General features: G+C 38.4%; 1 protein-coding gene across 1 annotated transcript in view; it reads left to right on the top strand.

Annotated features, from left to right (window-relative positions):
• Nucleotides 1-24,691, top strand: part of LOC121386410 (cilia- and flagella-associated protein 44-like) — a 58,545-nt gene extending 33,854 nt beyond the window's left edge. Inside the window, exons 24-36 of the mRNA XM_041517297.1 lie at nt 499-687; nt 4,725-4,909; nt 6,444-6,591; nt 7,709-7,848; nt 9,710-9,838; nt 11,821-11,935; nt 13,109-13,295; nt 14,202-14,323; nt 17,969-18,145; nt 19,247-19,443; nt 20,677-20,902; nt 22,443-22,577; nt 23,799-24,691. Coding sequence (XP_041373231.1) covers nt 499-687; nt 4,725-4,909; nt 6,444-6,591; nt 7,709-7,848; nt 9,710-9,838; nt 11,821-11,935; nt 13,109-13,295; nt 14,202-14,323; nt 17,969-18,145; nt 19,247-19,443; nt 20,677-20,902; nt 22,443-22,577; nt 23,799-23,999 — 2,151 coding nt within the window. The 3' untranslated portion in view covers nt 24,000-24,691. The remainder of the gene's footprint in view (nt 1-498; nt 688-4,724; nt 4,910-6,443; nt 6,592-7,708; nt 7,849-9,709; nt 9,839-11,820; nt 11,936-13,108; nt 13,296-14,201; nt 14,324-17,968; nt 18,146-19,246; nt 19,444-20,676; nt 20,903-22,442; nt 22,578-23,798) is intronic.
• The last annotated feature ends 2,153 nt before the right edge of the window (nt 24,692-26,844 follow it).

The following is a 26,844-nucleotide window of genomic DNA, read 5'->3' on the forward strand; positions in this document are numbered from 1 at the left end:
TGTTGCTTGTAAATGTATGTTCATTCACTCAGGACAGATAATCCGTAATTCCACATAGCTTATTAGTTATTCTCTAAGTATGTCATATGTCAGTCAAATGTTGTAAATAATTTATTTTCCAGAGGGAGGAGCTGTACGACATGTCAGTCTTATGTTGTATATAATTTGTTTTCCAGTGGGAGGAGTTGTACAACATGTCAGTCATATGTTTTATGTAATTTGTTTAACCAGTGGGAGAAGTTGTACGTGTCAATCATATTTAATAAATGTAATTTGTTTTCCAGTGGGAAGAGCTGTACATGTCAGTCATATGTCATAAATGTAATTTATTTTCCAGTGGGAGGAGTTGTACAACATGTCAGTCATATGTTTTATGCAATTTGTTTAACCAGTGGGAGAAGTTGTACGTGTCAATCATATTTAATAAATGTAATTTGTTTTCCAGTGGGAGGAGCTGTACATGTCAGTCATATGTCATAAATGTAATTTATTTTCCAGTGGGAGGAGCTGTACAACACAAAGCCGGCCGACGACTACGAGGACCCTGCTGACGTTGCTGCCATCAGGGAGGCAAAGGAGAACATGGGAGACTACAAACTGAAGACGGCCAAGGACTATGTCGTGCCCGACCACCTCCGCATGAATGTGGACAAGGCGCGCTGCAACTTGCTTGTACTCAAGGATCTGGTATGTACCAGTATTAATCCCCTACTGGTCTAACTGTGTGAAACAATAATCATGATATTGGAGTCTTCCCATCTAAGACAGCAAATCTCTTTGGGATTAATCAATGAGGGCATTTGGTTTGATCAACAGTAGTGTCTTAAAGAGAATGATGTCATTTTTCACTCATGCTGTCATAGTGTAAAATACTATGGACCAAAAAAGTCTTGCTTATATATATATACTGAACAAAATAAGAAACTTCCGCTAACTTTGCTTGAACATAACTTGATGAAAACAAACCGGGGGAATAATTGTTATATATGCGTTTAAAGAGTGTTCCATGATGTATCGTTTGGTGCAAAAATCATGGCCATAGGTTAACAGAAACTGGGAGAAATTTTGACCAAGTGTGGTAGGGGTTAAAAAAAACCCCGCCCACTTAATAACGGGTATGACCACCTCTTGAATTGACCACTGCAGTGCATCGCAGGCGCATAGAATTGACTAAAGTGTTGATTTCTGCCTGTGGAATATAGTTCCATTCCTGAATGAGCGCTTGACAAAGTTCGTTAACGTTAGCGGGTGGGTTGGGACGACACCTCAATCATCTGTCCAGACTATCCCAGACATGCTCGATGGGGTTAAGATCAGAACTTTTAGCGGGCCTGTCATCAATGAAATCAATGTTATTTATCCTAAGAAAATTTACAGTGTCTCTAGCTGTACGAGAGGTCACATTATCATGCTGAAAAATCAAGATGTTGGCGTTGTTATGGAACAGAGGAATGACGTGATGAGCGAGAATGTCATCGCGGTAACGTTGAGCATTTAAATTGCCATCAATGACGACTAGTGGTGAACGATAACCACGGGCAATGGCTGCCCAGACCATGACACAACCCCCACCCCCAAAACGATCTTGTTCAAGAACACAACAGTCAGCATAGCGTTCATTTCTCATACGGTAGACGCGCACCCTGCCATCACCACGTTGTAAAGAAAATCTGGATTCATCCGAAAAAAGAACGGTATTCCAGCATCGCCATATCCAACGAGTGTGTACACGTGCCCAATTAAGACTATTTAGACGATGACGTTGCGTTAAAACGCATCCGACGTAAGGACATCGTGCATGTAAACTGTTCTTCCGCAGATGATTACGAACAGTTTGCCCACTGATTCGGTTATTATGAAGCCCAGGTGTGTTAGCAGCAGTAGCAGTGGCAGTTTGGAATCGATTGCGCAAATGCGTGTTCATGATATAGCGATCTTGACCACGTGTTGTAATACGCGGACGTCCACGAAGTGGCAAGTCGTTGGTGCTTCCTGTCATTCGAAATCTTACGCGAAGATTTCATATCGCTCGACTAGAAGTCCCAACATGCCTTGCAACGTCTTCTGTCGACATGCCAGCATCAAGCATGCCAATCGCCCGTTCGCGTAAATTATTGGGTATTCTTAGGATACTAAAAATGCTACAATGTAAAAACGTCATTTTTTTTACAAATTTTGTAGCGTTTTCGTTCACTTGACAACAATGTCAGTAAGACAAGTAAAACAAATTGACCGAATACTACACGGGACATGTCGAACCATGCATGCACGTGCAAATTGAATTTCACGTTGTCGACGATTAACAGTGCAAAAATAATCGATAAAATTCATGAATCCTGATAATACAGCTCAAGGCTAATACTACCTATATAATTTCATTACACAATGAATTCTTTAACACAACAAATACTATATGTACAAATCGGAAGTTTCTTTTTTTGTTCAGTATATATATATATATATATATATATATATTATATATATATATATATATATACAGTATAGTATGCTTATAACGAACATGCTTAGAATGAACTGATTGTAAAGTCCTGTTTTATCTCCCTATACATTAATAAGCAACTTGTGCAAAGGTACTCAATGAACTACTGTATATGACGAACAAACAATCATGTCACCTTCTTGTTCATTATAAGAGTATGTTATTTATCTTTGTTATTTTTATGTGTAAATGACCAATATTTAGTCTGTAGTCCGTGCAATTAACCAGATGTTTTGTAGTGTTAAAAGGGCAAATGGTTCCATGTTGGGTGAAAATAGTCAATTAACCTAATTATGATATAAACCGATATGCAAATAAGTGGAGTTGACTGTATATATATATATATATATATATATATATATACAGGGCTCGAAATGCAGTGTTAGTACATGCACCGGTGCATGCTGATTTTTGCGTGTGCATGTAACTTTTAAAACTGGGTGCACGCGGTGCATGCTAATATTTTTCAAGTACTGTGTATTGCGTATACTAGTATCCTGTTGTCTACCAGATTCAGACTCAAGTTGTTGAATTTTGCGTATGCATTTCATAATCTGTTTGCCACATGAAAACGATAACTTTTATCTTATGAGCGCATCCATTTTGTATCCCATAATCCTACTTACAACAATGGCGCCCTTTCGGTCATTTCCGTGAAATATATTGGCAAAAATTACCGGCAATATCTCGGTTATATCCGTGAACAGTATTAAGGAAGGTGGTCGAGACCGACTTTGGGGTATCCACGCGCATAACACAGTTGTTGTCGTCACTGACAAATTGAACGCCAGATCTGTGATCAATACAAAGTACCGTAACTGCCTTGAACATTTTCGACCTCAGATATGGGCACTTGATCAGATGATTGCGAACGTGCAGGTGCGTTACTTGCGTAGTTGACTCGAAGTCAGCCAGTGATTATTTCAATCGCAACTTCTCGTCGAATTCCGTAGGCTAATTTAAATGATAATCAACACGGTAATTAAAACAGTATTTTCCTCATTGTTAACAGGATTTACCTTATTTTTGGTGCAAGCAGAATTTTAATGGTGCATGTAACTTTTTTTTCAGCATGCACTTGGTGCATGTAGAATTTTTTTTTTTCATTTCTAGCCCTGATATATATATATATCTATCTATATATATATATATATATATATATATACACACACACACACATACATTTTTTTTTTTTTTTGTTCCATAAAACGTATTTGTCTCATAACAGTGCATTTTAATTGCTTAACATTGTGTTTATAGGGTTCATAGAAATTTCGGACCAATCCAGAAATAATCACAGAGGTGGGGCTAGAACTTGGACCTATTCTCTATTGTTGTTTTGTCCCAACCAGTGCTCCACAACTGATATATCAAAGATTGTGCTATGTGCAGTCCTGTCTGGGAAGGGGCGGGACGTAGCTCAGTGGTACATGCAGTGCTCGCTTGATACGTGGTCGGTCTGGGATCAATCCCCGTCGGTTTGGCCCACTGAGGTATTTCTTATTCCAGCCAGTACACCATGACTGTGGTATGTGTTATCGTGTCTGTGGAATGGTGCATACAAAAGATCCCTTGCTGCTAATCGCATAGAGTTTTCTATGAAGTGGCGACAGCGGGTTTCCTCTCTCAGTATCTTTGTGGTCCTTAACCATATGTCCGATGCCATATAACCGTAAATAAAATGTGTTGAGTGCGTCGTTAAATAAAACACTTCCTTCCTACCTTCCTGTTTGTGGGAATGTCAAAGTAACAGATAACCTACACCATTAACCTGTTATTACTCGTACGGCTTTAATCTGTCACTATATAAATGTTTAATATATTCATTCATCTTATTTCCATGCTTATATCCAATTAAGGTTCAAGAACGCTGTTCTGGGCACACACCTCAGCTATCTGTCCAAGACAGTGGGTTAGTTGTTAGTGGTTAGTGAGAGAAAAGAGGGTGTCTTACACCTACCCATTGAATTGTTAAAACTCACTCTGGGTGGGAGCCGGTACCCTGTGAACCCTGTACCTTCCAGCTTCATGTCCGATGGCTTAACCACGACACCACCGAGGCCGATGTTTAATACAAATGGTGGTTGCAGTATATAAACTATTGCTGACGTCAAAAGTCATATCCTATTAGTATATGTACATGACTTTGCCTTATCCGTCATCATAATCCGTCAATAGAAACAGTGGTTGCAGGATATAAACTATTGTGGACGTTTACTTTCAGATCCATGAACACAAGTACAACTTCAATGTGCACCTGCTGTCGATCCGTGACAAGAAGATTCAGATCATCGAGGAGATCCGAAAACTCGTCAGTCAGCTGGCGCGCATACAGGCCAAACTGCCCGAGGATAAGCAGAAACCAATCCCCCCCGTTCCCGAAATGCACCCCGACGAACTGCCCGAAAAGTAGGTCAACTACTATTGCCATGTCTGATGGCTAGTGACATTTTGTTTGGTCAAATGTTGCAGTTAAGTCTATTTTGTAACTATAAATATCCTGCACATAAGCTCTGTCTCCATCTTTAGATAGCATAGTTGATTATTACTAGTATTTAGTAAAATTGTATTACCTTTAATGTAGTTGTGTTAGTATAAAGTGCTCCTAATAGCAGTAGTTAGTGGGAATTTCCCTATTAGCTTAGTTGGTAGAGCACTGGACTCTTGTACTGAGAGTCTGTGGTTCAAATCCTCTTAGTGGAGGTTGATTTTTATTTGTTACATATATATTTTATAACCCCCTCGGGGAGAGGGGAAATAAATGTATACATCACCGCGAGGTCCCCTAATGCGCGGGTCCCGTAGCACATGCTATTTGTGCTACTAGGATAAACCTGCTTATTTAGTTGTATACAATATTTATATTAAACATAATAATGCCATCTTCTGATATCTGACTACAACATTTTTTTTTGTCTCGCTTTAACTTTAATTTATTATAATGTTAACGTTTAAACATAAAAGGACGGGACATAGCCCAGTGGTAAAATGCTCACTTGATGCACGATCAGTCTAGGATCGATTCCCATCATTGGTCCTGTTGGGCTATTTCTCGTTCTAGCCAGTGCACCATAACTGGTATATCAAAGCCATTGTATGTGCTATCCTGTCTGTGGGATGGTGCATATAAAAGATCCCTTTTTACTAATGGGAAAAATGTAGCGGGTTTCATCTCTATGACTATCAAAATGACCATGGGCTGGTTGTTCAAAAGTTATTAGCTTAACCAGTGGTTAACATAAATGTTCAAAGCCAAAGACTGAATCAACACACATAATAATGGAAAACGTAATGTTGAAATAAGATTTAGAACAGCCAGAGGTATCCATACATAATTAAAGCCAAAGTTTATTTTGTATCTGTGCAAAAATAATTAAAAGGAAAATATTAGACTAACCCAGGGTTAATTTAATTATGCTTAGAACAACCGGGTCCATATGTTTGACATCCAATAGCCGATGCTCAATAAATTCAGTGTGCTCTTGTGGTGTCGTTAAACAAAAAAAAAGGGTTAAACATAAAATACATTAAAGGGATATTCCTGAGTTTACTTCAACTTTTAAGATCTTATCGACTAACGGAGACTTTTTAACCATTGTAATTACATATCAAATATATTTTTCTCCATAAATTATTAGTGGTTGTATATTAAATGTGTTTCTGATTGTTCTAATATTTGTCCAAGGTTACATTTCATTTTATTTCCTAAATGTGTTTTTTTCCCGTACATACGAAATTATTTGAAGAAAAAATCCATATGGGCTTTTTACAAATATAAGATGACCAGAAACACATTGAATATACAGAGACTGATATTATAAACAAGAAAATATATTTAATTTTTAAGTTTAATTGTAGAAATATTTTATTAGTCGGTAACATCTTACAATGCAGCAAACTCAGGAATGTCCCTTTAATGTACTTGTGTAATTGTCAAACACAGGAAGCTGGAGTACACGAGAGACAGTCTGACCAGTTTCAAGAAACAAATGGAGGAGCAAGCATCCAGAGAGAAGAAGGAGAGTCAGGCCCAGGGTGGATTTGGAGGGGGTGGATTCAGCGGGGCTGGATTTGGAGGCAGTGAACATAAGGTAAGTTTTCAAACAATTTAAATTAAATAAGGTACAAAACCGAGGAAAGGCCTCGCTGAATTTCCAATTCTTACCTTCACAGTATAAAACAGATATCCGACGTCATTAACTAGTTATTATCTATATATGACATCACAGAGTGTGGGGTGCACTGAACAACACAAATACCCTGTCAAAAAAAACATTGTACGGTAATTATAACTATATGTGTACACACAGTAATGATTATAAATCAAGCTGAAATGCATAATTTTGTTTTGTGCTTGTAAAACAATACATCACCAAAAATCATTATAATTCAACACATTTAGTACGAATCAGAATCTAAAATTTCAGGTGGCAAATTTAAAATGTCATGTGTCAAGTGCCAGATGCCAGTAAAACATACAGAATATTCGAATAGTTATAGTTTTTTAGAAATCTTTACAGCAGTTCATACATAAAGAAAAAAAATATATATGTTCATATGAATGGTTTTTGAAGAGGGTCTGGGTGTCTTCAAGCATTAATTAAGAGATATGATTATTTTAAGAAAAATAACATTATAGGTAGAACTAAACCAAATAACTTCCGGCTGGGTCAAAGTTCGAGGTACACCCAACTTTTGATAGAGAAGTGAACACCACAAGTCCTGTGATTGGTTATAAATGTGAGTGTGTTGGGTGTAAAAAAAATAGTTTCATCTGGGTACAAAAAAAAAGCTATTTTATTTCATCTAGTACCACTGTGTCAAGTAGCCTTGTGCTTGAAACATGTATGGGGTACCTGTAAAAAGAAGTACTCAAATTTTGTGCAGAACTAGGATAGTCATAGACTCTACCTGTTATCTCAAAAATGAGCAGCTTGACCCCCAATTTTTTCTGATTCACCTTAAGAGTATGGGGTTGTAGTATTTATATCCATGGCGTTTTTGTCGATTGATGTGCTGCAGGTAGGAGTTTTAGCCACATATGTTACTATTGTCGTCTATGGGATTTGATTTGGTAGTATACACCCTATAATAATAATGTTTGTACTGCCTGTCTTGTTTATGGGTAGGAATGCACATAGCTAAACGGACAAATTAAGAATTTTTGAAAGAAGACAAACAACAATTTTTCGTCCATCTATTTTCTAGGTAGCATCATCACCTGGTCACAAACAGTATTCCGCAGCCAGTTTGCCGTCAAAAGCAGATACTCATCTTGTCCTAGATGTTTCAGAGAATGTCGAGTTATCTCCTCTTGAAATGGAAATAAAACAAACAGAAGAAATTAAGTATGTGCATTTTTTTTTTTGAGTGTTAATTTTAAAAGTGTATTTTCGCTTATATATGTACCGAACTTGCACTGACATTGCGGAGAAAAATATGCAACAAATTAGAATTTCAGTGTCTTTATAATCAGTGTGTTTATGGTTGTCCCAATGTTTATAGTAGTCCAACGTGGATTTTGTGTACTAATAATTCCATACATGTCATATACAACAAAATCCTTTTTAAAGACTATCTAGTTTTATAATGTCGTCTGCTTTGAAAATTTCTCGTTCCAGCCAGTGCTCCACAGCTGGTGTAACAAAGGCTATGGTATGTACTATCCTGTCTGTGAGATGGTGCATATAAAAGATCCCTTGCTGCTAATCAAAAAGAGTAGCCCATGAAGTGGCGACAGCAGGTTTCCTCTCTCAATATCTGTGTGGTCCGTAACCATATGTCTGATGCCATATAACCATAAATAAAATGTGCTGAGTGCATCATTAAATAAAACATTGCCTTTCCTTGCTGTTTTGACAATGTGACATACATTCTGTTTTCCTAAAGTCTTACCTAATGTCCAGGAGCACCACACTGGCGGGTGCAAGCTTACTTAATGAATATGTCATTACAATACATGTGACAAAAAAACATCTTATAAGCAACTACAAACATTAGGATGAGAATATTCATTACTATATTGTATAATTTACTGTGAATCGGTGAAACCATTTACCCATTCGCAGATGATTGTTTTTGGTCCATACCGGAATGAACATAAAAGAAATAACAGAAATCCTTATAATGAAATGTAAAATGAAACATAGTTACTAATAATAACACTAAAAGTACATATTATATATTTTTTTTTTTTTTTTTGTTCTTAAACAATAATGCTTAATAAGACATAATACCAATATAAAGTGAGTTTATCAGACAAGACATTCCCTGACAACGTTATTTATTTCCCTGAGAAATGAACAAACTTCATGTATGGCTGGACCAATGGAATGACATTATCTTGTAATGAAAGTAACAGAAATTTAATTATTAATGATAGGAATTATTATATTTTTAAACATGTAACCATTTCCTTGCTTAAGTATAATAGCTAAAGACAGCTAATGTTTCTGGGTTGTAGAACCTGTCCTGGATGGAGGAGCCGGCTGAGGTGGACATCTGTGCCCATGATAGGCGTGCGCTACAACAGCTTGTTCTGAATGTGCATGTTAAACCCTATGACCTGACCTAACCTGACCTAACCTGACCTGACCTGATCTGACTTGATCTGAAATATTACCTGCAAGACACCATCTTGAAACAGATTAAGAGAGCTAACATTTCTGTATTGTAGAAATATTTACCTGCAAGACACCATCTTGTAACAGATTGATTAAGAGAGCTAACGTTTCTGTATTGTAGAAATATTTACCTACAAGACACCATCTTGAAACAGATTGATTAAGAGAGCTAACGTTTCTGTATTGTAGAAATATTTACCTACAAGACACCATCTTGAAACAGATTGATTAAGAGAGCTAACGTTTCTGTATTGTAGAAATATTTACCTTCAAGACACCATCTTGAAACAGATTGATTAAGAGAGCCAACGTTTCTGTATTGTAGAAATATTTACCTACAAGACTCCATCTTGAAACAGATTGATTAAGACACCTAACATTTCTGTATTGTAGAAATATTTACCTGCAAGACACCATCTTGAAACAGATTGATTAAGAGAGCTAACGTTTCTGTATTGTAGAAATATTTACCTGCAAGACACCATCTTGAAACAGACTGATTAAAAAAAGTAAAGTTTGTTTTATTTAATGACGCCACTAGAGCACATTGATTTTTTATAAAAGAACTAACGTTTCTGTATTGTAGAAATATTTACCTGCAAGACACCATCTTGAGACAGATTGATGACATGCTGAAGAAATTTGACGCAGAACTCCGACTTCTGCGTCACGAGAAGTTCAAGTACGACATTTTGATGAAGAACGCAGATCTCAGGTTCGTTACTATGGAGATTTCAACAACGATTCTTTTACTTTATTGTCTTTATTTCATTACTTCTGAAGTCCACTTGCCCAATTTCAGAGTTATTGTAGTTAATCTCAACATTTATATATTTATTTATTTATTAAATTTAATTGATTGATTATGTAGATCACTTGTAACTTGGGTAAACATCAGGATTCTTTAGATTACTACGGTGAAAATAGTCTTTCACTGACTTCACACATTTTAGGGGTTCTATTTTAGTATTGACATCCCTCCCTGGGAATTAAAATCCTTGATCTGAACCTTGTTTTATTATAAAACCATTCTCACCACAGCCCTGCCTGTTATTATAAAACCATTCTCACCACAGCCCTGCTTGTTATCATAAAACCATTCTTACCACAGCCCTGCCTGTTATCATAAAACCATTCTCACCACATCCCTGCCTGCCTGTTATTATAAAACCATTCTCACCACATCCCTGCCTGCCTGTTATTATAAAACCATTCTCACCACACCCCTGCCTGCCTGTTATTATAAAACCATTCTCACCACAGCCCTGCCTGCCTGTTATTATAAAACCATTCTCACCACAGCCCTGCCTGCCTGTTTTATAAAACCATTCTCACCACAGCCCTGCCTGCCTGTTATTATAAAACCATTCTCACCACAGCCCTGCCTGCCTGTTATTATAAAACCATTCTCACCACAGCCCTGCCTGTTATTTGAGATGGGTGCCTTCGTTTCAGGAGCTGGGCCGACATGTATATTTTTGAAGATATCTTAGTGCTACAATATTGTAAAACTGTTGTAGGCTAAGGCGAGTGTCGTAGTGATTATTTTATCATATAGTAGCATTAAGATAACTTTGAAAATCTGCAGCTTAGTGTTGTTAAAGGAGTACACCTATCGTCAATACATGATGCAAGAATAAAGTCATCTGTCATCCCATAGTTGTGGATTAGAATATAGGCCCATGGGCGTTTTATTAGTATTCACATTCCCCTCCCCAGGAAATCCTAGATTTGTCAAGTATTGTAATGAAACTGTTCTTACCATACCTATGTCTGTTATTCAGACAGTTGACGTTGTTAGAGGAGCTGGTGTTGTATGATAATAAAACTGTTCTTACCATACCTATGTCTGTTATTCAGACAGGTGACGTTGTTTGAGGAGCCGGTGATGTATGATAATAAAACTGTTCTTACCATACCTATGTCTGTTATTCAGACAGGTGACGTTTGAGGAGCTGGTGTTGTATGATAATAAAACTGTTCTTACCATACCTATGTCTGTTATTCAGACAGGTGACGTTGTTTGAGGAGCTGGTGTTGTATGATAATAAAACTGTTCTTACCATACCTATGTCTGTTATTCAGACAGGTGACGTTGTTTGAGGAGCTGGTGTTGTATGATAATAAAACTGTTCTTACCATACCTATGTCTGTTATTCAGACAGGTGACGTTGTTTGAGGAGCCGGTGATGTATGATAATAAAACTGTTCTTACCATACTTATGTCTGTTATTCAGACAGGTGACGTTGTTTAAGGAGATGGTGTTGTATGATAATAAAACTGTTCTTACCATACCTATGTCTGTTATTCAGACAGGTGACATTGTTTCAGGAGCTGGTGTTGTATGATAATAAAACTGTTCTTACCATACCTATGTCTGTTATTCAGACAGGTGACATTGTTTGAGGAGCTGGTGTTGTATGATAATAAAACTGTTCTTACCATACCTATGTCTGTTATTCAGACAGGTGACGTTGTTTGAGGAGCTGGTGTTGTATGATAATAAAACTTTTCTTACCATACCTAGCTATGTCTGTTATTCAGACAGGTGACATTGTTTCAGGAGCTGGTGATATATTATAATAAAACTGTTCTTACCATACCTATGTCTGTTATTCAGACAGGTGACGTTGTTTGAGGAGCTGGTGTTGTATGATAATAAAACTGTTCTTACCATACCTATGTCTGTTATTCAGACAGGTGACGTTGTTTGAGGAGCTGGTGTTATTGAAGGAGTATGAGAAACGTGAGGACGTGATTGCTGCCAAGGTGATGAGCAAACAACAGGAGAAGCTCGAAATGCAGGCCAAGGTAAATAAACACATTTCTCTTCTTTCTTATTCACAGAAGGGTGGGATGTAGCCCAGTGATGTGCAGTCTCTCGGATTGATCCCTGTCGGTGAGCCCTTTGGGCTATTTCTCGTTCCAGCTAGTGCACCACGACTGGCATATCAAAGGCCATGTGCTATCCTGTCTATGGGATGGTGCATATAAAATATCCCTTGCTACTAATAGAAAATTGTGGAGGGTTTTCTCTCTAAGACTATGTAAAAATTACCAAGTGTTTGACATTCAATAGCCGATGATTAATAAATCTCGCTCAAATGGTGTCGTTAAACATTTTAACTTTTTACAGTAGATATAGCAGCAGCAGCAGAAATAAGCCCATATAATAATCTAGTCATTTGATGCTTTAGATGAAGTGATAGACTTAACAGTTGTAGTGATGGACTTAACAGCTGTAGTGATGGACTTAACATCTGTAGTGATGGACTTAACAATTGTAGTGATGGACTGGGAATGGTTGTTGTCCTATAGAAAGAGATTCATGGAATAAACCACTATTTTGTCAAATGTCCATTCAACTCTGCATTATGCAGATACTGCCCTGGAGCCATATTCTCACAAAATTGTAAATCTAGTTGTACACATAAATATAAATATATGACTAAATATATGACTAAAATAGTTTTAAAGTAAAGTTACATGTGAAATTTATGTCTGCACATCATTTAATATACAACAGACGTATAATCACACTCTTTCGAGAATATGGCCCCAGATCATGTATTACAGTTTTGTCATTCAGATTTTGTGAATGTGAGAATCTGAAGATGAAGAGATTCAATGTTAGTTACTCAGTGATTGATGGGCCCATTGGACTGTTTCTCGCACCAGCCAGTGCACCACGACTGGTATATCAAAGGCTGTGGTATGTGCTATCCTGTCTGTGGGATAGTGCATATAACAGATCCCTTGCTGCTAATCGAAAAGAATAGCCCATGAATAGATCATGGAGGTTCAGCTGAAGCTGGAAGGAAAGAAGGAGGACATCGAGAGTTACTCGGTGATTGATGTGTTATACATGTTTCTCTTGGTAACTACAGATCATGAAGGTTCAGCTGAAGCTGGAAGGAAAGAAGAAGGACATCGAGAGTTACTCAGTGATTAATGTGTTATACATGTTTCTCTTGTTAACTACAGATCATGGAGGTTCAGCTGAAGCTGGAAGGAAAGAAGAAGGACATCGAGAAGCTTCAGGAGAAGGAGCGTGCCCTGAACACTACGTTCGTTCAGTCGCTGGGCGAGAACAACAAGTTCGGAGACTACCTCGGCAAAGTGTTCAGGAAGCGAATCAAGAGGACCAAGAAGAAAACCACAGAGGGAGACGGTTCGTTTCTGGAAATCATCTTGAACTTGTTTTTGTTATAGAAAGAAAAGGAATATTTGGTTAATGACACCTTGGCACACTGAGGGAGGGAAGAGAGAGAGAGAGAGAGAGAGAGAGAGAGAGAGAGAGAGAGAGAGAGAGAGAGAGAGAGAGAGAGAGAGAGAGAGAGAGAGAGAGAGAGAGAGTGGGGAGGGGGATAGGGAGAGTGAGAGTGAGAGTGGGGAGGGGGATAGGGAGAGAGAGTAAGAGAGAGGGAGGAGGAAGGGAGACAGAGAAATGGAGAGAGAGAGAGAGAGAAAGGAAGGGAGAGAGAGAGGGATGGAGAGAGAGAGGGATGGAAAGAGAAGGAGAGAAAGAGCAAGCGAGAGAGAGGGTCTATTTCATGTATGACACAGTATATATATATATATATATATACATATATATAGAGTGCGAGGGAGGAGAAAGACAAATAAGAAGCTGTTAATTTGTCCATCTGCCAGTCTGTCCACCCACCTATCTATTCATCAAAAACCCATCCATTCATTCGTCCATTCATCAATCCATCTATCTATCCATCCAATATATCCACCTACACACAGCAAGCCCATCCATTCGTCCATCCACCTATTCATCCATTTAAACATAAATCCACCCAATAAACCTACCCACACATCCATCCATCCATCCCTCCCTCCCTACCTCCTTCCCTACCTCCCTCCCTCCATCCATCCATCCATCCCTCCCTCCCTCCCTACCTCCTTCCCAACCTCCCTCCATCCATCCATCCATCGATCCAATATACCCACCCAAATCCAACCATCTATTCATCCATCCATCCATCCATTCATCCACCCATCTATGGGTATAGAAGGTAACAGAATTTAAAGAAATCATGAGTGTGAAAATGTTGTTTTCTCTATCCAGACTCTGGTGACGACAGTGATGACGATTCCGATGATGAATCAGACTGGGAGGAATCGGATGAAGAATCAGATGAAGAGGCCGGAGCGTTCGACCTCGACGCATGTCCCTCAGGCTGTGATCAGGTAACACTACACGTTCTGGACATGAAATACGAGGGTCGAACATTAGGCTTAGTGTTAGGGCCAGAGTTAGTTTTAAACTTGGAACACACCTCCTGGAGTCCCTTCAGGCATGTTTGCAGAGGGTAGTGGGGGTGGAAGAGGTGTTTGGGGGTCAAAGCAAATTTTTGTTTTAAAAATATATTTCAGGGAAACATGATTCCAGAATGATTCCAGTACTAGAATCTTCCATTGTCCCCCAAAACAAGTTCTGTTGCCTAATCTTACACACGTTCCTTGATAGTGTCTACAAGTTTCTAGGAATTTGTGCATACACAATTGGAATGCGAATTAGATCTATTGAACAAACAACACTGTAATGTCATTTAGCTGAGATGTGTGTCCAGACAGTATGCTTGAACCTATGTCTGTGTGTGTGTGTGTGTGTGTGTGTGTGTGTATGTGTGTGTGACTGTGTGTGACTGTGTGTTGTGTGTGTGAAACTCTGTGACTGTGTGTGTGTGTGTGTGTGTGACTGTGTGTGTGACTGTGTGTTGTGTGTGTGTGTCTGTGTGTGACTGGGTATGTGTGTATGTGTGACTGTGTGTGTGTCTGTGTGTGACTGTGTGTGTGTGTATGTGTGTGTGACTGTGTGTGTGTGTGAGAGAGTGTGTTTCACTAACCCCCTTACCTAATCAACTGAACAGCTAGACAGCCCTGATCCAGATAACTAAGGTGTGTGCCTAGGACAGCATACTTGAGCCTCAGTTTGATATTCGCATGAGAATCAATTAAAATGAAAGGATAAAATGTATGTATGTGTATGGCCACTATATTACATTTTTATTTCACAAACCTCTTAACGATAATAACTAACCAACTGAACAGACAGCCAAGATGCAGCATACTTGATTTAGTTAAAATAAATGAATGAAATGTGAAACAAAGCAAGCATTCTTAGAGTACTATTAAAGCAATTTACTATCCACGTAGTTCAAGATATTTAGGGAAATATAACCAGTATGACCCACGTGTGTCATAATCATTTCATGTGCACAACTAATGATGTAATTTTGTGAAACGATGTCATAACTAAATATGGTGTCCCCAGTGTAAACACTTACCAAAATAACATTATTGATGTCGTTTCGTCGTCTCTTTTTAGTTATGTTCGAAATGTTTTGACATGGTTCTAGCTTGTTATTCATGAAAATAATAGTTTGGGTAATGTGGCTAATAAAGAAATTATTACACTCGCGTATGAATCCTACTGATTTTACGAAACTCATGTCAGGATTCATGCATTACCCTCGCTGTCGTTCGGGTAATACAATAATCTTGACACTCATTTCGTAAAATCAGTATGACACACAAGCTCGTATCATAATCTCTATCTATGTCCCCTATCAGGCTCAACAAATATTTGTATCTCCTAAGTTCAAGGACCATAAAATGAGTAAATCGTCATGAAAGTCAAACTTCATCTGTAACAGTAACTGAACAGCTGTACACAAACTGTCATCTCAATATGTATCGAGGCATTGTAAAAAACCCATCTGGAAAACTATATGTGAGATAAACAGATGGACAGACAGACTAACAGACACAAAGACAGAGGGATGGAGACAAAACCTATAGTCCCTTCTGGTTGGACTGGTAGGGGACTACTGGGGATAATATTTCAAAATCTTAGGTAACCAGAAGTCAGTTCATAGAATATAGTTCTCGTAATCGATGAGTTAGGCCTACCTAATCCTAAAACACTTGAACGACGGTTCTGTGCTACATTGGTGGTTCAAAATGTATTTAAAAACAAACTGATTTTCACTTTCATTACTGATATGTAGTACTTTTAATGTTAGAATGTAATTGGCGGTTCTCATGATTTTAAAATTGCGTAACCAAACAACGGTTCTCGTGAAATATTGTGCCCTGGGACTAATAAAACAGTTCCAAGACAATGCTTTAAAGCAGTGATTCTTAAAACTAGGAGGTGGGAGCAGGGGTGGGGAAAAATTAAATTGTCAATCGGTCCCACTTGATGTCGTCACTACCGGGGGGGGGGGGGGGGGGGGGGGGGGGGGGGGGGGGGGGGGGGGGGGGGGGGGGGGGTGGGGGGGGGGGGGGGGGGGGGGGGGAAAGAAAGGAATTTAAAAAAGAACATTTAAAAAACGATATTTGCCAAATAGTTTTTTTTAAAATCATAGTGATATTTGTAGTTTTATCTTGAATCATGAACGCGAAACGATAAACATGAAAACATGAACATTTAAATTTTTTTAATCACATATGATCAGTGAAAACCCCCACAAATTGTATATATTTTACATAATAGAATAAATAATATAAAAAAGGAATTAAAGTTTTAATTTTAATTCCCATATATGTATAAAAAATACGAGTATTCAGTACTGTATCCTGAAAATTAATAAAACATGGCACCGTTGAAGCGTCTGACAGCCTGAGCAAGCACATGTTTAGACAAAGAGAGTAATAACGTCATCACTGATTGGATGAAATTTGACCTCTACTGGCTCTTGAGATAACAGTACATGTAGCTGTTCTGCTTACTCCCACTTGTTAAAAAAAAAGGTGGAAACCTTTTGTTAATTTTAAAATCCTTTATAATTATTGGATACACTACATTGAACAGTCAACATTAAATACATTTATAGATTATTTCATTATATTTTATGCTATTTCAAGCAGTTTGTATTGCACAAAGCCGCTTGCTTCAGACTAGGACACTCGACCCGACATAGCTCCGTACATAGGTGTTGACAGGTGTTGATTGTAACCAGTTGCAAATTCTGGGTCCTTTGTTTTAATTGGAGTGTAATACCTTGATGGCTCTCTAAACCAAGAATGGTGCTATCGTTAATGTCTGTGTAATCTCTTGACCGGCTCAGCGACTTTGACAAATGTCTAGCCTAGTGGCAGTCGATTGACACTACTGTAGGTCCGACTTCAGTGACTGGCGATATACTTAGGCAGACTATAAAATCACAAACGTCTGAAACACCAACCATATTGACCACTATTTATTTATTATTTTAAATCATGCACAAAATACTGATGTCTGGGCTGGCCGGTCCACTTGACCGATAGGAATTTGTTCCAAAAATAGAAATGGACAGGTGCTTTGGACCGACAAGAATGACAAAAGTGGGACCGGCAAACGCACGTTTTAAAAAAATTATTTCGGTATCGGAGATTGAGAATCGGTCCCAGACCTGGAAAAAAGGGCTTTTCCCCACCCCTGGGTGGGAGGTGTGTCCTCAAAGTGTCATGAGAAGATAATTTAAGTTCTTCATAATGTTAAAGTGGTAAAGCGCTCGCTTGATGTGTGGTTGGTCTGGGATCAATCCCCATCAGTGGGCCCATTGGGCTATTTCTCATTCCAGCCAGTGCACCATGACTGGTATATGACAGGCCGTGGTATGTGCTGTCCTGTCTGTGGGATGGATCATATGAAAGATCCCTTGCTACTAATGGAAAAATGTAGCGGGTTTCCACTCTATGACTGTCAAAAATGACCATATGTTTAATATCCAATTGCCGATGATTAACAAATCAATGTGCTCAAGTGGTGTCGTTAAACAAAACAAATTTTTTTTTTCCTTTTTTTTTTCATAATGTTAATTAAAACCACTGATGTTGTTTTTGTAGGCTCTTTACGACAACACGTGTCAACTGCGTGAAAAACGCCTCGATATTGAGGAAGCTCTGGCAGAGGAGAAGAAAAACAGTGAAGCTCTGCGTAAGGAGAATGAAGCACTCGCCAAGAAGGCAAAGATCATTGATACTGCACTGAAAACAGCACAGGACGACTTGGAAGCGTTTCAGGTACATTTTTGGTGGAAGTTAGTTAAATACAGAGCACTGCCATGGAATTGAATGCAACCACAGTCAACAGGGCTTATGGGGGACCTCCCCCAGAAAGAAAATGGGGTTAGGGTTAAGAAAATCATAGAGTAATAATAAGAGTAATTAATTTTGTCAAACGGTTAACGGTAAACATTTTTGGCTATGGTGCCATACCTGTTTTACCCGCTGGCAGAAACCCTGCAAAGATAACATTAAGTGACGAGCAATTATACCAGGATTCTTACACAGTATGGAAAACATGGAAAAGTATGGAATTTGACAAATCTGGGAACAGTCTGGAAAAGTATGTAATTTTGCATTTATAATTATTTTTTTTAAATGATTTCTATCCTACATTTTAGTAAGGCTGGGTATTAATGTGCTACATGGGACGTAGCCCAGTGGTAAAGTATTCGCTTGATGCATGGTTGGTCTGAGATCGATCCCCGTTGGTGGGACCAGTGAGTTATTTCTCGCTCCTTCCAGTGCACCAGGACTGGTATATCAAAAGCTGTGGTATGTGCTATCCTGTTTATGGGATGGCGCATATAAAAGATCCCTTGCTGCTAATCGAAAAGAGTAGCTCATAAAGTGGCGACAGCGGGTTTCCTCCCTCAATATCTGTGTGGTTCTTAACTATATGTCCAACGCAGTGTGTTGAGTGCGTCGTTAAATCAAACATTTCCTTACTTCCTTCCCTGTTTATACATGACAACGTGTAGCTTGGGGCATGACGTAGCCCAGTAGTAAAGCACTCACTTGATGTGTGGTCAGTTTGGGATCGATCCCCGTCGGTTGACCCATTGGGCTGTTTCTCGCTCCAGCCAGTGTACCACGACTGGTAGATCAAAGGCTGTGGACATGTGCTATCCTGTCTGTGGGATGGTGCATATCAAAGATCCCTTGCTACTAATGGAAAAAATGTACCGGGTTTCCTCTCTATGACTATATGTCAAAAATACCAAATGTTTGACATCCAATAGCCAATGATTAATAAATCAATGTGCTCTAATGGTGTCGTTAAACAAAACAAAACAAAACAGAACATGTAGCTCATAGTTAACAACTGATCATTTGTAGCTGGAGAAGCAGCAGAAGTTGAATGAGCTGGATGTCGTGGTGACTATGAAGCTGCACCAGATCCAGTACATGATCAACGGAATACTGCCCCAGGATCTGTCGCAGACCCTCATCTTCGAGTCGAGCGGTGTCATCAAGTTGCAGCACCGCATCCACGAGCTGGAGCACGAGAAGTCGCTACAGAAGAAACAGATGAAGTAAGATTTTAGTTTAGAACTGGTAACATGAGACAGGGGGGTGGGGAGGTGGGGTGTCGTCAGACTGCAGCACCGCATCCACGAGCTGGAGCATGAGAAGTCGCTACAGAAGAAACAGATGAAGTAAGAGTTTAGTCTAAAACTGGTGACATGAGACAGGGGGGTAGGGAGGTGGGGTGTCGTCAAACTGCAGCACCGCATCCACGAGCTGGAGCATGAGAAGTCGCTACAGAAGAAACAGATGAAGTAAGAGTTTAGTTTAGACCTGGTAACATGTCGGGGTTTAGAGGATTCACCCTTAACCATGAGGTGGGCTGTGTGTCAGGGGTCAAATGATCAGGGGTCAATTGCCCCCCACCCCACCCTTAGTGCTGGATCAAATCTTTGTATTGAGGCAAAAACCATAAAGTCTGGTAAAAATAAGCTGGTCCAAAAACGTCTCACCATATATTTGCATCATTTCATTCATTCATTCATTCATTCATTACCATAGTTTGACACCCAGCAGCGATGTATTTTTCATGCTGGGGTGTCTTTTAAACATTCATTCATTCATTCATTCTAGTCACAATATTAGTTCCATGTGAAATATGGTAATCTGGTAATCCGCGTAGAAATGCGAAGTGATTCATTTGGAACCCTAGATTTATAGCTGTTTGGTAGCAATGCAAATATGAATAGATATTGTTATACAGATTCAGACATTTACATTTAATTAGGTCACAAATCATAGGCGTACGGGCTGTGGTATGTACCCAGTGATAGGAAGTGATTGCCTGTGGTTATATTAAACTATTATTATGGACAAAAATACATGTAGTGACTGTTTCGGATTATATTTTATCCAGCCAGTGCACCACGACTGGTATATCAAAAGCCATGGAATGTGCTATCCTGTCTGGTATATAAAAGATCCCTTGCTACTAATGGAAAAAATGTAGTGGGTTTCCTATTTAAGACTATATGTCAAAATTACCAAATGTTTGACATCCATTAGCCGATGATTAATAAATCATTGTGCTCTAGTGGTGTCATTAAACAAAACTTCTTCTGCTTATGTTTTATTGCTATTTACAAGTAGTGACACTTTTTGTTTTTGAACGAGTAATGAATGAATGAATGTTTAACAACACCCCAGCACGAAAAATACATCGGCTCTTGGGTGTCAAAGTTTTTGAAAGAAGAAGACAAGTAGCGACTGTCTGTATGATATTCATTTATTATCACTTGCAGGGAAGCTCGCCGGACGCACGTGCAGCTGATAAAAGACCGGCGCACGTTTGCTCGGAAGATCGAGGAGATGGAGGAGCAGTGCAACGAGCTGATGGTCGGCAAGTTCGGGCGCATCGTCGACCTCGAGAAACTGGAGACGATCACCGTGAACCGCACCATTGAGGAGCTCAAGGAGCGCATGAGAAACACCGAGATGAAGTGTTCCGAGGAACTCGTTCGCTTCGAAGTACGTATCATGTTATAATGTTAGATGAAGTGTTCCAATGAACTCGTTCGCTATGACATACGTATTGTGTTATAATGTTAGATGAAGTGTTTCGAGGAACTTGTTCGCTATGATGTATGTATCATGATATCATGTTAGATGAAGTGTTCCGAGGAACTCGTTCGCTTCGAAGTACGTATCATGTTATAATGTTAGATGAAGTGTTCCAATGAACTCGTTCGCTATGACATACGTATTGTGTTATAATGTTAGATGAAGTGTTTCGAGGAACTCGTTCGCTATGATGTATGTATCATGATATCATGTTAGATGAAGTGTTCCGAGAAACTCGTTCGCTACAATGTACGTATCATGTTATCATGTGAGATGAAGTGTTCAGAGGAACTCATTTGCTATGACGTACGTATCGTGTTATAATGTTAGATGAAGTGTTCCGAGGAACTCGTTCGCTATGATGTACGCATCATGTTATAATGTTAGATGAAGTGTTCCGAGGAACTCGTTCCCTATGATGTATGCATCATGTTATAATGTTAGATGAAGTGTTCCGAGGAACTCGTTCGCTTTGACATACGTATAATGTTATCATGTTAGATGAAGTGTTCCGAGAAACTTGTTCGCTATGACGTACGTATCATGTTATAATGTTAGATGAAGTGTTCCGAGGAACTCGTTCGCTTTGACGTACGTATCATGTTATAATGTTAGATGAAGTGTTCCAATGAACTCGTTCACTTTGACGTACATATCATTTTATATGAAGTGTTCTGAGCAACTCATTTACTATGATGTATGTATCATGTTATCATGTTAGATGAAGTGTTGAGGAACTCATTTGCTATGATGTATGTATCATGTTATAACGTTAGATGATGTGTTCTGAGGAACTTGTTTGCTATGATGTATGTAACATGTTATCATGTTAGATGAACTGTTCTGAGGAACTCGTTCGCTATGACGTATGTATCATGTTCTGAACATCACTCATTATGACATATCTTGTTAAAACTCACTTATGATGTACGTATCATGTTAAAGTGTTCTGAACAACTCACTCGTTACAACGTACGTATCATGTTATGGTGTTCAATAAAGTGTTCCAAGCAACTTGCTTGTTATGCCGTACATGTTAAATAAAGTGTTACGACATATGAATCATATTAAATAAAGTTTTATAAACAACTCACTCATTATGGCATACGTATCATGTTAAATAAAGTGTTCCCAACAACTCGCTTGTTGTGATGTACTTATCATGTCATAATGTTATATAAAGTGTTCCAAACAACTCGCTCATTATGACATACATACAATGTTAAATAAAGTATATCAAGCAACTCGGTCGTTATGCCCAGTCAGAAAATCTCCAAAATATAATACACTTTATGTTAATATTGATAAATCAAATCAAAGCACAAAAGTAAAAGATAGAATTAATCCAGTTGAGTTGAGTGACAAACATAACAGAATAACGTACCTTATTCGGATGAATTAATCCGTTTGACAGTAGTATACGTCTTGTTTGTATTTTTACCTGCAGGATGAGTTGAGTGACAAACGTAACAGAATAACGTATCTTATTCGGATGAACACACAGCGCCTACAACAGCTCAACATGTTAATGACGGAAAAAAGCGAACTGGAAACCTCTCTCGACTCGAGACAGAGAAATCTGGTGAGTTAAATGAAAGGAATGTTTTTTGGATGACACCTCACCACATTGTTTAGTAAGCTGGGGATGGGAGAGGGGGTGGTGGTCAGAGGCGTATCTAGGGGGGCCCCCTACATTTTGCTACAGTTATAATTTTATTATATATTAATTTTAAATTTTTTTATGATCCCCTCCAAACCTCCCCCAAAGTTCCTTTGGCATTCCGCCTAATGTCCATGGGGGGTACCCCCTAAATGGATTTTCTGGATATGCCACTGGTGGTATTTAATGAATGGTAATTACTATACAACAATATTTGGTGTCGATTAGAATATTCCTTTTGATTAACGGCAAAGTCTTTTAATATGTGGAACAGTACATCATGTTGTTTTTGATATACCACTAGCTTGTGGAGAAGTTAAGTCTTTTAATATGTGGAGCAGTACATCATGTTGTTTTTGATATACCACTAGCTTGTGGAGAAGTTAAGTCTTTTAATATGTGGAGCAGTACATCATGTTGTTTTTGATATACCACTAGCTTGTGGAGAAGTTAAGTCTTTTAATATGTGGAGCAGTACATCATGTTGTTTTTGATATACCACTAGCTTGTGGAGAAGTTAAAAGTTAAATTTTGTTTTGTTTACCAACACCACATTGATCAATTAAATAATCGGCTATTGGATGTATAATCTTAGGAAATTGGCTACATTTTTCCTCTGGCGAAAAGGGATGTTTTATGTGCACTTTCCCAGACAGGACAGTATAGATCACAACTTTAGGGAGGGAGGGAAAAAGAGAGAGAGAGAGAGAGAGAGAGAGAGAGAGAGAGAGAGAGAGAGAGAGAGAGAGAGAGAGAGAGAGAGAGAGAGAGAGAGAGAGAGAGAGAGAGAGAGAGAGAGAGAGAGAGAGAGAGAGAGAGAGAGAGAGAGAGAGAGAGAGAGAGAGAGAGAGAGAGAGAATGAATCTGCCCTCACAACACAGGCTACTTGCACTGATAGACAGACAGGACAGTACATATGGCAGTTATGTCACAATTGTGAGGAACAGGCTGAGTGGAGAGACCCCCCCCCCTCCCCCCCATCAAGTCCATAGAGGGAAATGATGACCATTCTATCACTGAGCTACATCTGTGTCCAACCAAGGACCCCATCCCATTATTAGATAAAGTACAAAAATAAATGACACAAAAGGAAGAAACTGCAATAGTTCGTCGGCTGTAATAATGTGTTTGTTTCTTGTACAGGGTGAAGAATATTCTGGTCAGAGGAAGTCCGACATTCACGAGAAGCAGCGACTCATCCAACTTGTGCAACTCCAGGCACAGGAGATCGATGCGCTCAAGGAGGAGATAATGTTGCTCTCTAGGAAAGGAGGACACATTTTACCTCCAGCCCAACCTCCGTTACCACAGAGTCCAACAAATTTGCATACAATCAGTCACTAATTTATGAAATGTTTCTTTGTACTATCTTCCGAAGGACATATTTAATTGAAAATAGAATATCCATTACTGGTAAGTTAAAAAACCCCTTACATTACATTTTTGAAAAGAGAAGGAAAAAAAATGCACATAAGTTAGAGGTCAGGATAAATATTTGTGAGAAGCGAAATGATCTTTTTGTTAATGTGAATAACATTTTGTGTCATTATTCTTCTTTGAAGAGGATATTACTGTGATGCAAAAAACAGAAGAAAGACTCAGTATTTAGACATTTTCACCATCAATATACGAACAGTGGTATAAAATAAATCTCCAAGACTACAAATACATTTGAATATTTACTTGAAATAAAAAGGTTTATTTCATACTTTAAAAAAAAAGTTTCCATATTTCTGTTCTAATTTTACAGTCGGAATAATTTATTGATTTTTATCTGATACATTTTAATTCAGACATTTTATTTTTTAATCAAATGTATTTAGTGTTTCATAATGAAATATTTATTACATGCCAAAAAGGTTTTCTAAATTAAAAATGTTTGTCATATTTTTCTGTTCCGTCAGTAACATTCCTATTTAATGGTCATTTTGGACCTGCATGTGTGTGTATGGCAATGGTGTTGGCAACCAGTATTATTTGCCAAGTATTCCGTCCACCTTGTGATAAATTAATAAAAATAAAATACATGTACATTATTTGCATTATGTTGTTTATTTAGTGATTTAAAGTCTTTGAGGTGCTTTCATAACATTTGTAGTAAATAGAAATCATTATATGAGCTTGTGTATTGTACTGATTTTGCGAAACATTCTTGTAATGCATGAATCGCGACACGAAATTCATAAAATTAGTACGACTCGCATGCAAGTGTAATAATTTAATTATTATCCATATTTTTTTTTTTTTTAATGATTAACGAGGACCCAATCTGATTAAAATTAGTTCTACTGGTCTTGCCAGTAGATCTAACAGCACTGCGTAGAACCCCATGTACAGGTGACATTTCATCTACAAATAACAATTGAAATATCGACCAATTACACTTCACCTTTTATAAGTGTTATTCGGGAGCATACAAATTATAAAAATATCGGGCAAGACTATTTATGCAATAGGCGAACTTGTTGGTCTATGTCAACACTGAAAAAACCAGGGTAAAAGTGCAGTAATAAACTCTGGATTGTATACTAGTATAAACAGATTTTATGGCTATGCCATCATGGTTTGTTTTTTTAAGTCTTGAAACAAATTTTATATCAAATTTTATATTGAACTTAGTTTCCAGCATGCTTCGTAATGCACCCGAATCATTTCGTATACCCTCGGAATAATCCTGAATGTTTTCAAATTCTTTTGAAATCACTGGCATGATTTTGCAAGTAAGGTATTGATTGGTCAACTGGACACGAGCTTCAATGGGCTGCTGTTAGATCCACATGTAATAGTGGCGCTAATTTTAATTAGATTGACGAGGACCGTCTCAAAGTGTTGTCAAACAAACAAGAGAGAAGCACCTGTCATGGTTGCAGAGACAAGTTCTGGGATGTGGAGGTGGAGAGCAAAAGAAGTTGAAAGATAGGAGTTGCCAGATTAGGAAGAAATGAGATGGAATTCAAAGAAGAGAAACGAAAGGGGGCAGTGGGATTAAAAAAAACCCACAAACAAAATAAACTAGATGACGACGAAATGACAACATTTTGGTGATTACAATATTACACATGCACAGAGCTAAAACTAGAGTAGACATGTTACATGATTACACTGATTGTGTGCTTCACGTGCTTTTATTAACTCCGGTTAAACCATGTGGATAAGAAGATCAGATCAGTTACGAAAAAAAAAGTTTGACTGAAGACACATTAGTGATGTGTTCAACATGTAGTTGTTTTTGTTGCATGTGCTTAAAAGTCATATAACCATTTCTCAACTCATTACATTATAGAAAGAAGGAAGGAATGTTTTATTGCTTGCACTCAAGTTTTAAATTACAGTTATATAGTGTAGGACATATTATGGACTATGCAGATGAGAGGAAACCTGCTGCTGTCACACAATGGACTACTCTTTTTTTTTCTTTTCTTCTAATGCAAGAGATCTTTTACATGCACTTTCTCAGACAGGAAAGTACATACCACGGTCTTTGACCAGTTGTGACTGGTCTCGGTTTCGCTCGTGGTTAGGCCATCGGTCAACAGGCTGGTAGGTACTGGGTTCGGATCCCAGTCGAGGCATGGGATTTTTAATCCAGATACAGACTCCAAACCCCAAGGGAGTGCTCCTCAAGGCTCAATGGGTAGGTGTAAATCACTTGCACCGACCAGTGCTCCATAACTGGTTCAACAAAGGCCATGGTTTGTGCTATTCTGCCTGTGGGAAGCGCAAATAAAAGATCCCTTGCTGCTAATCGGAAAGAGTAGCCCATGATGTGGCGACAGCAGGATTCCTCTCACAATCTGTGTGGTCCTTAACCATATGTCCGACGCCATATAACCGTAAAGAAAATGTGTTGAGTGCGTCATTAAATTAAACATTTCCTTCTTTAACCAGTTGTGGTGCACTGGTTGGAACAAGAAAAAACACAATCAGTTGAATGGATCCACCGAGGTGGTTCGATCCTGCGATGCAAGGACCGTAATCGAGCACTCAACCGACTGAGCTAAATCCCGCACCATCTAATAAAGAATAACAAAGACTTTGTTTAAATAATTTTACTGTGAATATATGTTCAACATATAATGCAAAAATATAAAATAAATTTACATATTATGTATATGTAGTCAATACACCAGCACACTGTGATCACATACCATAACCTAGAATGAAACAACAGACGTATTAAGATTTCGTA

The sequence above is a fragment of the Gigantopelta aegis genome, chromosome 12 (assembly GCF_016097555.1).
Source record: "Gigantopelta aegis isolate Gae_Host chromosome 12, Gae_host_genome, whole genome shotgun sequence".
Taxonomy (NCBI): Eukaryota; Metazoa; Mollusca; class Gastropoda; order Neomphalida; family Peltospiridae; genus Gigantopelta; species Gigantopelta aegis.